The following is a 13,929-nucleotide window of genomic DNA, read 5'->3' as shown; positions in this document are numbered from 1 at the left end:
CACTCTGACATTTGTGACAACACTGGATACTAACAGTGATCTCTGCAGGGAAGTTTTCTTTTCACTTGCCCCCCTGCAGAAGTTCAGAGCACAACTCAGCAAGTGTCAGGAATTTAGATTTAGATTCTTGCTCATGAACACTTTAGCTGGTTGTCATTACACCCAACAGTTAGTTAGCGGATGACAGGGAAGCCCATACAAAACGGGAGCAAAATGGGAAAGTAATGCAGCTTTTTGAAAAATGACCCATCAGAAGTGACAGCTCAGAGAATTGGCGCCTGGATGATGTTCATGAAGTAGGCAGAGACATGCAGGAGGTTGCAAGAGTATGTTTGCTCATAATAAGAGACATTATAGTCATTAATTACATAGAGGAGAATTTTATTATTCTATTTCACTTTCAGTTTTGTTCATATTTACACACACGCTGCCCGTCGGCCAGTCTTCACGAACTGAACAAAGAGAAAGAAAGGCAGCTGCATTGTGAGCTATAAGCGGATGAATCCTGAGACCACAGAAGTCTCTTAATGTCCACCAGTGTGAGTCTGGATGGGATGAATCAATGCAGAAAGAAAAGATTCTGCTTACTCCTGTGGGTTATGCGTCCATTAGTCTTGATGGAGCCCGGGACCCGAGATAACAGCTATTATCTATTTTGGAGGAATTAATGCTGCAAGTCAGGCTTAACTAAGAGTATTTCAAGCAGAAAAGCTGATAAAGTCAATAAGAATGATATTTCTATTAAATGTTTTCAAAAACTACTTTGATAGCATGTTTTCAAATGCTTTAGTTATGTACAGTAACAAAGTTATGCACACAATGTGGAAAAAGCTATTTTTATGTAATTACAGGTCTGTTTTAACAATAAGTTAAAAACATACTAATGTAGCCTTTCATGGTTTCTATAAAATGAAAGTGGTGATGAATTGAACTGATGTGACAGAAGGCATAATTACTCAAATATTTCTCTCCATCTAAGCATACATATTGCACTGTTGATTGAAGCAAGAGTTGAAAAAAGATACACTATATACGATCGTGTCAACCAGGGTTTGGTGTAGTGTGTCATGTTTTCTTCTCACTTCTTCAAAGCCTTTAAAAACACATTCATGGGGAAAATAAGGCTTCAAGAGGAGTCCGTTTTTTCTGTCTGCCACCTAGAGGTCAGAGTCCTTCACTGAACATCGTGTGGTCGTGAGTTGCAGCAGTCAAACGTTGATTCTACTCTTGTTCAGCTGTTTCAAACGTAAAGTAGACTTTGTATCGCAAGATTTTAAATAAAGTGATTGTCACATGCTTGATATAGGTTACACAAAATCAAACATGAACAAATCTTTCTGACACAATGAACTTTAGTCTTTTTCTTAAATATTTATTTTAGGAGACAGCAACATACCACGAATATAATAGTGAGACATGCGATACGACACACAACTCTTTACAATAATCACAAGTCCACAATATTACGGTCACACTTAAGAGGAAAGAGGTGGCAGAATGACTCATCACTCGGTACGCAGTGAGTGCGTTTGTCCCTTTACCTTTGTTCATGTTCCCATTAGATTTAATTAAATATGTATTGATCACGGTCACACCTGGGGGAAAAGAAACATCCCTGTCATCTCTTTGATGCAGCCATTGGGGTAAAGCATCTGATTGGGGCCCGCAGATTTTAACCACAACATGTTGGCTTGTTGCAACATTTACTGAGCAAACCATATATTCAGGCGTCTGAGGGGATTCCAGTACTGGGTTTATAAAGTATAGTCAAAAATCAACCAAATGAAAAGGAAATTTGGGCAGGAATGTGTAAGTGGACGTAAACACCAGGGAATAAAAGAGTTCACATGACTGAGGCAGACATTAAGAACACGGGCCATTCAATCTGCACGAGGTTGCACTGCACTAGGGTTTGGATAGTTGGGAGAGGATCCGACGGGTAGGAAAACTCATTCCTCCAGAGTCCTGAAGGCGTTCTGCATGTCCTCCACCAGCTGGGCGAATTCTGCTTTGATCTTCACTTCGCCATCCTTAACGGGGTCCTAAAGAATCCATGGAGCAGAGAATACGTTATTTATCTTGACTGATAAAGACATATGAAACCCTTCACGAAATGAGGAGCAATCGTACCTTGAACTTCATGGAGCTGATTTTGTAGAGGATCTCTCCCAGGTGCTCCTTGATCATAGCCCAGGTGATTTTGTTGTCGCTCTGTGCTGTGGACTCCACCGCGTGTCGGGACATGTCGTAAAAGGCGATCATGTTTGAGAGGATGCCGACGGTTTTGTAGAAGGGGCAGAACCTGTGTGTGGGGACAGGAGAATGTGTGAAGCTTAGATTATGTAACCATCAAGGGACGGGAAAATATTGTGTGTCCAACATTTAGTTTTTCATTTCTTCCCGCAGAAATCACTTGGATGTCTTAAAATAGATAGATACATTTATTTCTAATCTGTGTAGTTGCCGTATCTTTCTACATTCCAATTTTACAAAAGGACTTAAATATGAACATTTGTGTATGTCTTCAGTTGTTGTGGAAGCTATTTCAATGTGTTCATTGTATACATAAAGGTGGGAGAGAAATTTCAAGCCCACTGAATAGAAAAGATGTGCTTTGTGGTTGATGAGATGTTCTGTCTTCACCTGTCGTAGGGGGTGTAACCGTTCTGCTGCAGGAAGTCGTCCTTAATGAGCTTTGCAACTTCGAGAGTGATCTTATCGGTCTCAGCAAGAGAAGCCTGTAAACAAAACAACATCACGAGGATCAGTCCAATGTATTCTTTCAGAGTTGTTGATTATTAAGCAGCACACAAACAATATGCATCATTAACTCTATAGAAGCCTCTTCTATAAAACAGATTTTACACATCAAATGCAGCTATTAACTGCCTGTAAAAATGTGTGCATTGGGAAAAAAAATGAAATAAAAACTAATATAAAATCTGAAACCTCACCTTGCCTACAAGCTGCACAATTTCAGCCAGGTCCTCCTCCTCCTGGAGGATCTCTTTGGCTTTTGTACGAAGAGCAACAAACTCAGGGAAATGTTTGTCATAATATTCATCCAGAGCTCGTGTGTACTTGCTGTAGCTAATCAGCCAGTTTACTGAAGGGAAGTGCTTTCTCTGAGCTAGCTTCTTGTCCAATCCCCAGAACACCTAAACAAAAAAATATGAAAACATTGGAGATTGACACAGACCAACAACGGTGTGCAAAAAAGATATATTGACTGCCAGATTAAGTGTAAGGAAAGAGCTGACGAGTCAATACTCATTGCTTACCTGAACAATGCCTAATGTGGCTGAAGTGACAGGGTCTGAGAAATCTCCACCAGGGGGCGACACACTAACAGGAATGCACAGTATTTAAGGAAAAGTCAGACTAATACATTGTTAATGCATCTTGCATGCCTAGGTTTGTTTCGTTAGGCTGCCTTCTTCTCTTACTCCCATGAAAAAGGAACTAAAGAATATGTAAAGATTATCACAAAGCTTAGCTGTCAAAGACATTTTCAACACCCACTATCTTGCACAAATTTAACAATCATATAAAAAAAAAATGGAAGACTTGGGGACGGATATTTTCATTGTTACTGAGAACAATAGCGCTCAATAATAATTCAATTACAATACTTTTTAATCCTCTGTGATTTCAATGCACCAACTGCAAATTGATTTAAAAATTGTATAACAGAAATTTGAGTATTTTCAATGCTTATATGAAAGTCAACTCACGCTCCTACGATGCTGACGCTGCCTTCTCGCTCTGGATTTCCCAGGCACTTCACACGCCCAGCGCGCTCATAGAAGGAGGCCAACCTGGCGCCCAGGTAAGCAGGATATCCACTGTCTACAGACAAAGATGAACACAAACTGTCTCACACTGTCCTTACAAATACATGAAATCAATCACATCCAGCATGAACTTACCAGCAGGCATTTCAGCTAATCTTCCAGAGATTTCTCTCAGAGCTTCGGCCCATCGAGACGTTGAGTCGGCCATCATGCTCACATGATAGCCCATATCTCTGAAGTATTCGGACAGCGTGATCCCTGCAGAGGTGTAATGCATCAAATTTACTAATTGGATTCTCCCAACAATTATAAACAGGAGAGAAGTGTTTTCCCACTGCTTATAAAGTGACAGGGAAGGGAACAGTCCCTCTGTATTTATGCCTTTGTGCCAGCGACAGTCGCGAACACTGGGACGCATTTCTCAGGAAGCCATTGAGCAACGTTCTTTAAATTTGGCACAAACCTCCACTGGCACTCAAGCTTAACCAATGAGACGGTTCCCTATAAAGTGAATGGTGTGTACCTGTATAAATTGAGGCCTCTCTGGCAGCCACAGGCATATTGGATGTATTAGCAACCAGTGCTGTTCTCTTCATGATGCTCTCGGTCTTGCCATCAACCTCCATAGTAAGCTGTTGGGCATAAGCAGTGTTAACATCATACAATAGGAAGGCTGACATTTTGCTCTAAACAAATATTGAAATCATAATTTATCTTTACTCGTTTATTCTTATATAAGTAAGTCGCTGAAGATGACCCCAGTAAAGTAAAAAGTCACAGATATGACTAATTGGATATTTTGATTTCTTCCACCTACCTCGGGGAAATCCCGCAACACTTCAGACATTTCATTCCCGCGCTCTCCACAGCCGACGTAAATAATGACGTCACTGTTGGAATACTTGGAAAGCGACTGCGAGATCACCGTCTTGCCGCATCCAAAGGCTCCTGGTATAGCAGTGGTGCCGCCCTGCACGCACCTGTAGAGCACCACGGTCATTTAGTTTAACAGATGTTAAATCACACAATGTAAAATAAGTAGTTCCTCACATGTGAAGACCCAAAATAGACCCAATAATAGTTCTACTACTCACGGGAAAAGTGCGTCCAGAACTCTCTGGCCCGTCAGCAGCGGGAAATTCGCAGGAAGCTTCTCAGTGACTGGGCGAATCTGTCGTACCGGCCACACCTGCATCATGGTGAACTTCTCCTTCACACTTTCAAATTCAAGCTCCAGAACCACATCCTGAATGCAACGGGGTCAGAAAATCAGTCCCACGGAAATGTTGATCCAAAAAACAAGCGCTTTGCCTCTGGACACACTCACAGAAATGTCGTAGTTTCCTGGTGGGGCTAGGTAGGTGACGGTGCCTCGGTTGCGAGGTGGAAGCATCAGCTTGTGCTTTATAAGAGAGTTCTCAAACACCATGCCGTAGATATCGCCACCTGTCACGTGACTGCCGACCTAGAGAGGAGATTATGTGAAATTAGTCAGAACATTTACAGAGGAGAGAAATTCACACCACACTCAGACTATTTGTCTTACCCGAAGACTCTGGCCGGGCGTAAATTCCCATTTCAGGTCTCTGTTAAGAGCACCAATGTTTACTCCTCTTGGGATGTAGATACTTTGAGTGAGGTCATTGATGTCCTTCAGTGGACGCTGGATACCGTCAAAGATGGAGCCCATGATTCCTGGTCCAAGCTCTACAGAGAGTGGTTTTCCCGTCCGAAGGACAGGGTCACCGACAGACACACCGGCTGTGGCATGAAGTTAAGGTAAACCACAAAACTGACACGCCAGTCTTCAAAACACAGACACACAATTATCATCACGTACAGTGCATCCGGAAAGTATTCACAGCGCTTCACTTTTTCCACATTTTGTTATGTTACAGCCTTATTCCAAAATGGATTAAATTAATTATTTTCCTCAACATTCTACACACAACAACCCATAATGACAAAGTGAAAACTGTTTTTTGCTAATTTTTGCAAATCTATTAAAAATAAAGAACGAAAACGTAACATGTACATAAGTATTCACAGCCTTTGCCATGACACTCAAAATGTAGCTCCGGTGCATCCTGTTTCCACTGATCATCTTTGAGATGTTTCTACAACTTGATTGGAGTCCACTTGTGCTATATTCAGTTGATTGGACATGATTTAGAAAGGCACACACACACACACACACACACACACCTGTCTATATAAAAGGTACCACAGTTGACAGTGCATATCAGAGCATAAGCCAAGCCATGAAGTCCAAGGAATTATCTGTAGACCTCCGAGACAGAATTGTATTGAGGCACAGATCTGGCGAAGGGTACAGAAAAATTTCTTGGACGCCCAGCCAGACTGAGCGATCGGGGGAGAAGGGCCTTAGTCAGGGAGGTGACCAGGAACCCAATGGTCACTCTGACAGAGCTCCAGTGTTGTTCTATGAAGAGAGGAGAACCTTCCAGAAGGACAACCATCTCTGCAGCACTCCACAAATCAGGCCTGTTTGGTAGAGTGGCCAGACGGAAGCCACTCCTCAGTAAAAAGCACATGACAGCTCGGCTGGAGTTTGCAGAAAACCTGAAGGACTCTCAGACCATGAGAAACAAAATTCTCTGGTCTGATGAAACAAAGATTGAACTCTTTGGCCTGAATGCCAAGCGTCATGTCTGGAGGAAACCAGGCACTGCTCCTCACCTGGCCAATACCATCCCTACAGTGACGCATGGTGGTGGCAGCATCATGCTGTGGGGATGTTTTTCAGCAGGAGGAACTGGGAGACTAGTCAGGATTGAGGGAAAGATTAATGCAGCAATGTACAGAGACATCCTGGATGAAAACATGCTCCAGAGTGCTCTGGACCTCAGACTGGGGCGACGGTTCATCTTCCAACAGGACTACGACCTGAAGCACACAGCCAAGATAACAAAGGAGTGGCTTCGGGACAACTCTGTGAAAGTCCTTGAGTGGCCCAGCCAGAGCCCTGACTTGAGCCCTGACTTGAACCCGATTGAACATCTCTGGAGAGATCTGAAAATGGCTGTGCACCGACGCTGCCCATCCAACCTGATGGAACTTGAGAGGTTCTGCAAAGAAGAATGGGACAAACTGCCCAGAAATAGGTGTGCCAAGCTTGTGGAATCATACCCAAGAAGACTTGAGGCTGTAATTGCTGCCAAAGGTGCTTCAACAAAGCTGTGAATACTTATGTACATGTTATGTTTTCGTTCTTTATTTTTAATAGATTTGCAAAACACAGTTTTCACTTTGTCATTATGGGTTGTTGTGTGTAGAATGTTGAGGAAAATAATTAATTTAATCCATTTTGGAATAAGGCTCTAACATAACAAAATGTGGAAAAAGTGAAGCGCTGTGAATACTTTCCGGATGCACTGTAAAGTAGCTCTAAAAAGTATCTTTTGTAACATTCATTATGTGAATCTAGTCTTAAGCTCATGGTCATGATTTGTTACATGTATATCAGAGGTGGGTAATATGTCAGCAGAAAGGATACAAGTCTCCTCGTAGACCTGGATAGTTGCCATGTCTCCCTCTAAACGGATGATTTCTCCCACCAGCTCATTGTGACCTACGCGAACCAGCTCGTACATGGCTGCTCCTGCCATCGCAGTAGCGGTCACCACTGTCAAAGAAATACAGACGTTTATACAATGACACTTTATGGAGTTAACAAATGTATAGACCCTTAGTTGACTTCAAGTGCTATAAAGAACTGCAAGGTTATCCTCAAAAGGAAAATGTAATGAACAAAACCGTTGGAAGGTGACTTATGCTGAAATTTATAAACCATCCAAATATTATATACGAGTAGTTAGTCCGTTTTGTTTACATTTTGTTTGCAAAACATTTAAACTGCTTTGAATTTTTATTATTAATGCAATTAGATTTTTCAAATACATACAAAATAACGTGGCTTAAAAGGGGCCATGAAACAGACCTGGTCCAGAAACTCCATGAACAAATCCAAACTCGCTTTCTCGCTCCTCATCCTGGATCTTGGGAAGGTTTGAGGTATCCATTTTGATAGTTTCTGTCCTGCAACAAGAACAAATGAGGAACTAGTATATGAGACAGGAAAACATGAGGAACTAGTATATGAGACACAAATATGTATCATATAGATGCTGCCAATTTAAACTGAAGTCAGCAGACACATCTTTAACATCGTTGGACACACACACGCACACACGCAGTTCCATCGCACCTCAGCCAATGATAACGTTAGTTACAGTGCAAATATGTCAGCGTACTTTATACTTTCACGATGACATGGGCATTAACATCCCACTTCACAGGGAGAGCACGGTGCTCTCTACAGAATACATGACATTTAGCTGACGCTTTTATCCAAAGCGACTTACATTAAGTGCATTCGATCATGAGTACAGTACAATGACCAAGTCAGAGGAAGGTCAAACGCTAACAGAGTTAAGGCCTTTCCCTTCATCCACGGTTAAAGACAAGGTTGAGATAGTCACGAGTGTGACAGCCATCGAGATGGTGTCATACTGCGTCTCACTGCAGACACGCACCATTGAGAGCAAATCTGATCAGGCCTCCGGCTAGCAAACACAAGCTGTCCTCATCATCGCCACGGAAAGGTTACGCTAACGTTACATTGACGATAACATTTGGTCCAAGATAGTCAGAAAACATCAAACGGTTAGAAGCTCATATGATATCAATGTCTTACCGTGTCTCAATGTGTATGTTAGTTCTCCGGGTTCGTTTATAACGCAGCAGGTTGAGGAGGAGCTACACTGTGTTAATCACCTGACAGGCACAGGACTGTCACGGGAAGAAAAAATCTCCATTGTGGCTCCGCTGGTTTCCCCTGGACTACCTCGGCGGGCTATCCGTGGAGCCAAAATGGCGTCCGCAGCTCAGTAGTTTCCCAGTCGGCGATAAGTTCCGCCGGTCTAAACCTCCACCAGGCGCATTACTGACCTCTGCTGGATATAAACCAATACACACGTAACAAATAAATGAACCAAGGTACAACAACAATATATTTACAAATTCATGTATATGTTTGTCGGGATTATCAGCTACAACTGTGCTTTTTAACCAATGGAACAATTCACAACAGCTTCAAGATAATAACTAAATGCCTGCCACTCACACAATGTTTATTTTCAAGTCAATTCAACTTTATTTCAGACACATATGTCCATATTACAAAAATAATAAAGCTTCTGCATATCTGGATATGAATACAAAAAACATTATGATGTGTTATACTATTTAGGTCATACATATAATATAAATATAGCTACTATTAGATGATGGTGCCCAGAAACAGTTTATATAAACTGAGGAAGATGATGAGGAAGAAGGAAATAGTCAAATAGGAGAAAATCACGACACAATTTTCGAGCTAATACTGACTTTTTAAAATCATATGTCCACATTTTCAAAGACACATCACAATAAATAAGAATTTAATGGCAGAACAAAACTGTATTCTGACTGGTCATGATACCCTACTACACATACCGTGGTAGTGAAATGGTCACAGATTGAGGTAGCAATTACATAATGTTGCATGGAATTACATAATATCGGGAGGGGTACATTTGGTCCAAGTAAGTTCATAAAATGTTGAAAATACATACTGAAATCCTTCAAAGTTTTACTTCATATATTGATGCACTTGATTATAAATAATAGGCCTTTTCCATATTAGACATTTCAATTGGTCATATTAGGAAAAGCACATGTGATACTTATAACTTCAATGATGCCTCTGTTCTTTTCAAGTGTCCCAGTAAACTAGTGTGACAATGAGTCGCGGTGCACATTACCAGGATCTTGAAACTGAAGCAGCTTAATGGAATACAGCCAATCAATTATTTATTTATTATTATCTACTGCAACTTCAGAAAGTCTTCAGTGAAAAAAAGGCCTAGAACTTGGACATCAGTTTTAGGGTCTACTGCACATTTCATCAATGAGTATGGTGTGTTCAAGGTGTCACTTTACCAGAAGAGGACATTTTATTAACACACAGTTTAGATTTTCAAAGTGAGAAAACTAATGGCTCACATTTAATCAGTGACAGAAAACTAAACGTTAAGGGATCATAGAACTCATAACTTCTGAATGTGAACCTGAAAATGTACCTGTTTTCGAAGAATGGTACAAATTGCACCCTCATGCAATTTCCTCATGAAAAGCTAATCTTGAATAATGCAAGATGAAGTAACGGCGCTCTGGCAGCGGTGGCATGCAGAGTCCACTAGGTGGAGCCAAAGAGAGTGGTTCACAGCTTTGCTTTATTTGTATTGAAGATGCAATGAAGCAACACTTCAGCTAGATTCTACACTTTGGGCTCCGTCAATCCGACCACTCGTTCTCGTCCAGATCAGAGTCGTCATCAGAGTCACTGTACTCCACCGCAATGCGCCGAGACAGGATGGTGGCCACGTCGTTACCCACCGGCTGCCGCTTGCTCTGCTGTTCCTGCTGCTCTTGCACTTTCTTCAGCTGGATGCCTGATAAGAGCACACAAGATCACGTGTTATTCACCTGTCGCACACACAGAACACACAAAGTCAAAAACGATGCCAACACCCCGACTCACCCATGCGGATGGCGGACAACAGGTCACTTCTCCCATCTCTCACAGGTTTAGTCTCAGCACCGCCACCTCCACCGTGTCCTGCTCGGTGAACTGGGGGAGGGAGGGGTGGAGGTGGGGGTCCAGGTGGAGGAGGGAACATGTGCAACCCTGGAGGAGGTACAGGTGGGAGTGGGTAGCCTGGGCCTCCATGCAAAACTCCATTATGTGATGTTGGTGGTAGCGCAACCAGAGGATAACCAAAGGCTGTCTGGGCTGATGGGATGGGTGAGCCCAGGGCAGGAGGCGGGGGGAGAGAGCTGCTGGACAGTGAAAGAAAGAGGATTATGCTACTGTGGAAAGAAGATATTATATGTAATTCTTTATCTGATCATGCAACAAAGACATACTTGTAATCTGCAGGTGGATGTGTTGAACCGTTCATTCGGTCCGCAGCGAGAAGCTCTGTTGCTGCGGCATAGGTTACTCTCTTGTAGTCAATGCTGTGGTATTCATGCTCCACAGGTGGTGAGGGGTGTGCGTTGCCAGACACGTGATCACGTGACTGAGCATGATTACAAGCCGCCTGGGAAGGCACTGGAGGGACAGGGTATCCCAGGAGGTCAGGCCTGGATAAACAAAGAAAAACAGAGAGCTTCACATGTCCAGATGGTGCATTTGTTGTTATGAAATAAAAATGCAAGCTTTACACGACAGTGGCATTGCTCTTTGAGCCACAAGGTCATATTCATAGGATCAACCCCTCCTACTAAAGTACATTGTATATTTCATTCCTCCCAATCTTTGTCTTTAATTTTCAATACAATTTCCACTGTTGTACGTTTTGCTTTGATCATCATATCTTTGCATATATCACACCTTTTCAAAGGTCTGTTTTCAAGATACAATTGTACTTTTCTCAGTTATTTAAAAAAAAGATTGACAGGTAACATAGGAACAGATAGATAGAGAACATGTAATGTCATCAGAAAAAAAATTATCATATTTAATTATTTACATTTTTACAGTATAACCCGAATACTTTTCATGGTGGACACACAGCTGCGTGACTTGCCAGTGAATATCAAACTAGCCCAAAATATTTAATATACTGTTTCAGAAAGAGTAGATGCAACAACTTTTCAGTGGAAAAAATGTCTCCAGAGCTGTGCAGTTTGTGACATTTAAAAACATCAATTACCTAGGTTTCATCTCTACTTTCTATTATATAATATATAAATAAGCACTAACCTGCCGTCCGGGGAGAGAGAGCCCTCAGATGATGCCCCTCGAGGAAGACTCTGCGGATGGCGGTGATCTGGACGAAGCTCTTTGTCGAATGCCATCATGTTCCACTCCTGCCGGCGGTTTCGAGCCTTTCTCACCTTCTTCACCTCGCGCTGAAGGGTGCTGCTTTCCACACACCTCTTCTGTTCCTGGGAAATATGGATGAAGGGACAGAAAATAGGAGATGACTTACCCACTTGGCAAATAGATACGAATAAAGCAGTGGGTAAGGGTGAGCTCTCACCCTCTGCCTCCTCCTTTCTTTCCTCTTGTCCTCCGTGTCCTGAAGCATTTTCTCCTTCCACAAGTCAAAAAAGTACGACGGGTCAGAGTAGAATTTCATGGCATCAGTGGAATCCTCTCTGTATTCAAATAAAAAACAATGAGAGGACTGAACATGTTCATCATTGTTTTAGTTGTAGTTTTTACAACGCATGCTGCACCTGTAGGCCGTGAGGTCGCCGAGGGGAGGAGGCCTGTCGCTGCTGTTGTGCATCTCAGCCACTGAGCTCGGAGTGCTGTCTTTGGACAAAACCTGCTGGTCCTGGACAGTCGAGCTTTTGAACGCCTTCCTCAGGTTAATGTCCTGAAGAGAGACTACGAAACAGCAAGACAAGAGTTTAAAGTTGAATACAATGCATGTGACAATGAAAATAAGTCTTTAAATCCACAGACAGAGGATTTCCACAGAACTAACCCTCCTCCACGCTGGAGTCCAGCTGGGTGACCTTGACGGCCAAGCGGTCGATGCGGTCCTGGAGTGAGTTGGCGCGCCCATAAAAGGTGTTGGCCTCGTTAAAAAGCTCCCCGAAAACATTTTCTGCATGTTTACCTGCAAAAAGGGCAAAGAACCAGCAGGGAAGGTAAGGAAGCTGTTATAGATGCTATGGAAAGTCACATTGAATCATATTGTTATAGATGCTGAAGCATTGAAAGGTGTTTCAAACCTCTGAGGTGAAGAAATAAGTGCAACATATTGCATGAGACAGGAAAATACATCTTATGTTTGTACATTTCTGGATCCTCTCTATTTCTCTAGATTACACACGTTAAGTGTTTGGGCCCTGCCCACAACCACACTAATGGCACACGTCAAACAGCTCTGATCCACCTAATGTGGAAGCTATCATTAGACTGCCTCTGTTTGTGTCTCCGCCCACTCACTGTCCATCCTATCTGCCCGTGATACAAAGCTTTACGGTAAGCTCTAAGCTCCTGTAACTTCACTAAGTCCACGCAGACACACACTAATCAGAGCATTCAGATGTCCAGGAGTAAATGTGCTTCCCAAAATTGTCTTTCCCTCCACATTTTACTCTGTTTCACATATTTCAAATTACAAATTGGCTGATTTAAGTGTACAGTAGATAGATGTCAGTACTAGTGTTGGAGAATAATGTTTTTTGGGCTAAAAGTTATAGTCGAACACTGTCAAATGGTATTTTTGTATTCTTCTGATCAAGACCATTTAAGCACTCCTAATGCAGTGAATAACTTGTTTTATGCTCATTTGGGTGGATTTGTTCAAAAGCAGCTTCCCTCCCGCACTAACCTCACATTAAAAAAGCATCTGAACATGCTGTAATGCAAACTAAATATGAGTAACAGTGATCTTACTCAGACTACTGAGCTGGCGGATGATGGCGGACAGCGTGTTGTTGGTTACACATTCCAGCTCGTTGCCAATCCCATCAGGCACTGCACCGTGGCACAGGTGCCGAGGCTGAATGTTTCTCTTGAGCAAAGGCATGACCTACTCTCACATCTCGGCCACGGCACCTGCTGGGGGACAGAGGACAGCTCATTGTATACCACAGTACTACCTGCAGACTAGAGCTATGGACACATTAAACCATATTCATAAAGCTACATCAAGTGTATCAAACAAAGTGTCTAAATGCATTCATGTTAAACTGACCTATGCATTGCATAAAGGTTCATGTAATACTGTATTGTAAATGATTTTCACTATGTCTGTACTTTCTCTAGAATTGTCAAATACAATAAGTGTCAAATACAAATCAATTCCAATAAAATATATATAAATAGTATATTCTTTATCTGTTGTAATGGTCTATTTCAATTAAATTAACGTGTTAAGTCAGCAGACTGTTCTAACTTTTTGTTTTGATTATATTAGTTTAAAAGAGTTGTTAAAAGTGTAATGGACAGCATCAAAATGAAACTTTTCCTGATTTTTGTTACATTTTGAATGAACAATTTATCACCACCTATCAAAGTGGTACACCTATTACATGTTTATTA

General features: G+C 42.0%; 2 protein-coding genes across 3 annotated transcripts; both read right to left on the bottom strand.

The window, feature by feature from the left end:
- Nucleotides 1–1,351: 1,351 nt before the first annotated feature.
- LOC117742968 (V-type proton ATPase catalytic subunit A) lies at nt 1,352–8,700 on the bottom strand. Of its 2 annotated transcripts, none has more exons than XM_034550669.1 (15): nt 8,512–8,700; nt 7,756–7,853; nt 7,312–7,440; nt 5,341–5,555; nt 5,122–5,259; nt 4,889–5,040; nt 4,612–4,774; nt 4,318–4,426; nt 3,930–4,052; nt 3,735–3,849; nt 3,282–3,345; nt 2,955–3,158; nt 2,644–2,738; nt 2,131–2,302; nt 1,352–2,042 (listed from the first exon to the last, which is right to left on the bottom strand). In XM_034550669.1, exons 2-15 carry the CDS (start codon nt 7,835–7,837, stop codon nt 1,950–1,952), a joined length of 1,854 nt encoding a protein of 617 aa, XP_034406560.1. In that variant the 5' UTR covers nt 7,838–7,853; nt 8,512–8,700; the 3' UTR covers nt 1,352–1,949. The 2 variants fall into 2 exon arrangements, with proteins under 2 accessions (XP_034406560.1, XP_034406561.1); XM_034550670.1 differs by having other exon boundaries at nt 7,756–7,848.
- Nucleotides 8,701–10,154: 1,454 nt separating this feature from the next.
- wasf3a (WASP family member 3a) lies at nt 10,155–13,414 on the bottom strand. Its single transcript, XM_034550604.1, has 8 exons — nt 13,282–13,414; nt 12,362–12,496; nt 12,108–12,261; nt 11,909–12,026; nt 11,629–11,813; nt 10,788–11,006; nt 10,402–10,697; nt 10,155–10,312 (listed from the first exon to the last, which is right to left on the bottom strand). Exons 1-8 carry the CDS (start codon nt 13,412–13,414, stop codon nt 10,155–10,157), a joined length of 1,398 nt encoding a protein of 465 aa, XP_034406495.1.
- Nucleotides 13,415–13,929: the final 515 nt, after the last annotated feature.

The sequence above is a fragment of the Cyclopterus lumpus genome, chromosome 14 (genome assembly GCF_009769545.1).
Source record: "Cyclopterus lumpus isolate fCycLum1 chromosome 14, fCycLum1.pri, whole genome shotgun sequence".
Lineage (NCBI taxonomy): Eukaryota > Metazoa > Chordata > Actinopteri > Perciformes > Cyclopteridae > Cyclopterus > Cyclopterus lumpus.
Note: the sequence above shows the minus strand (reverse complement) of the source record. Positions and strands in the feature narration are given on the sequence as shown.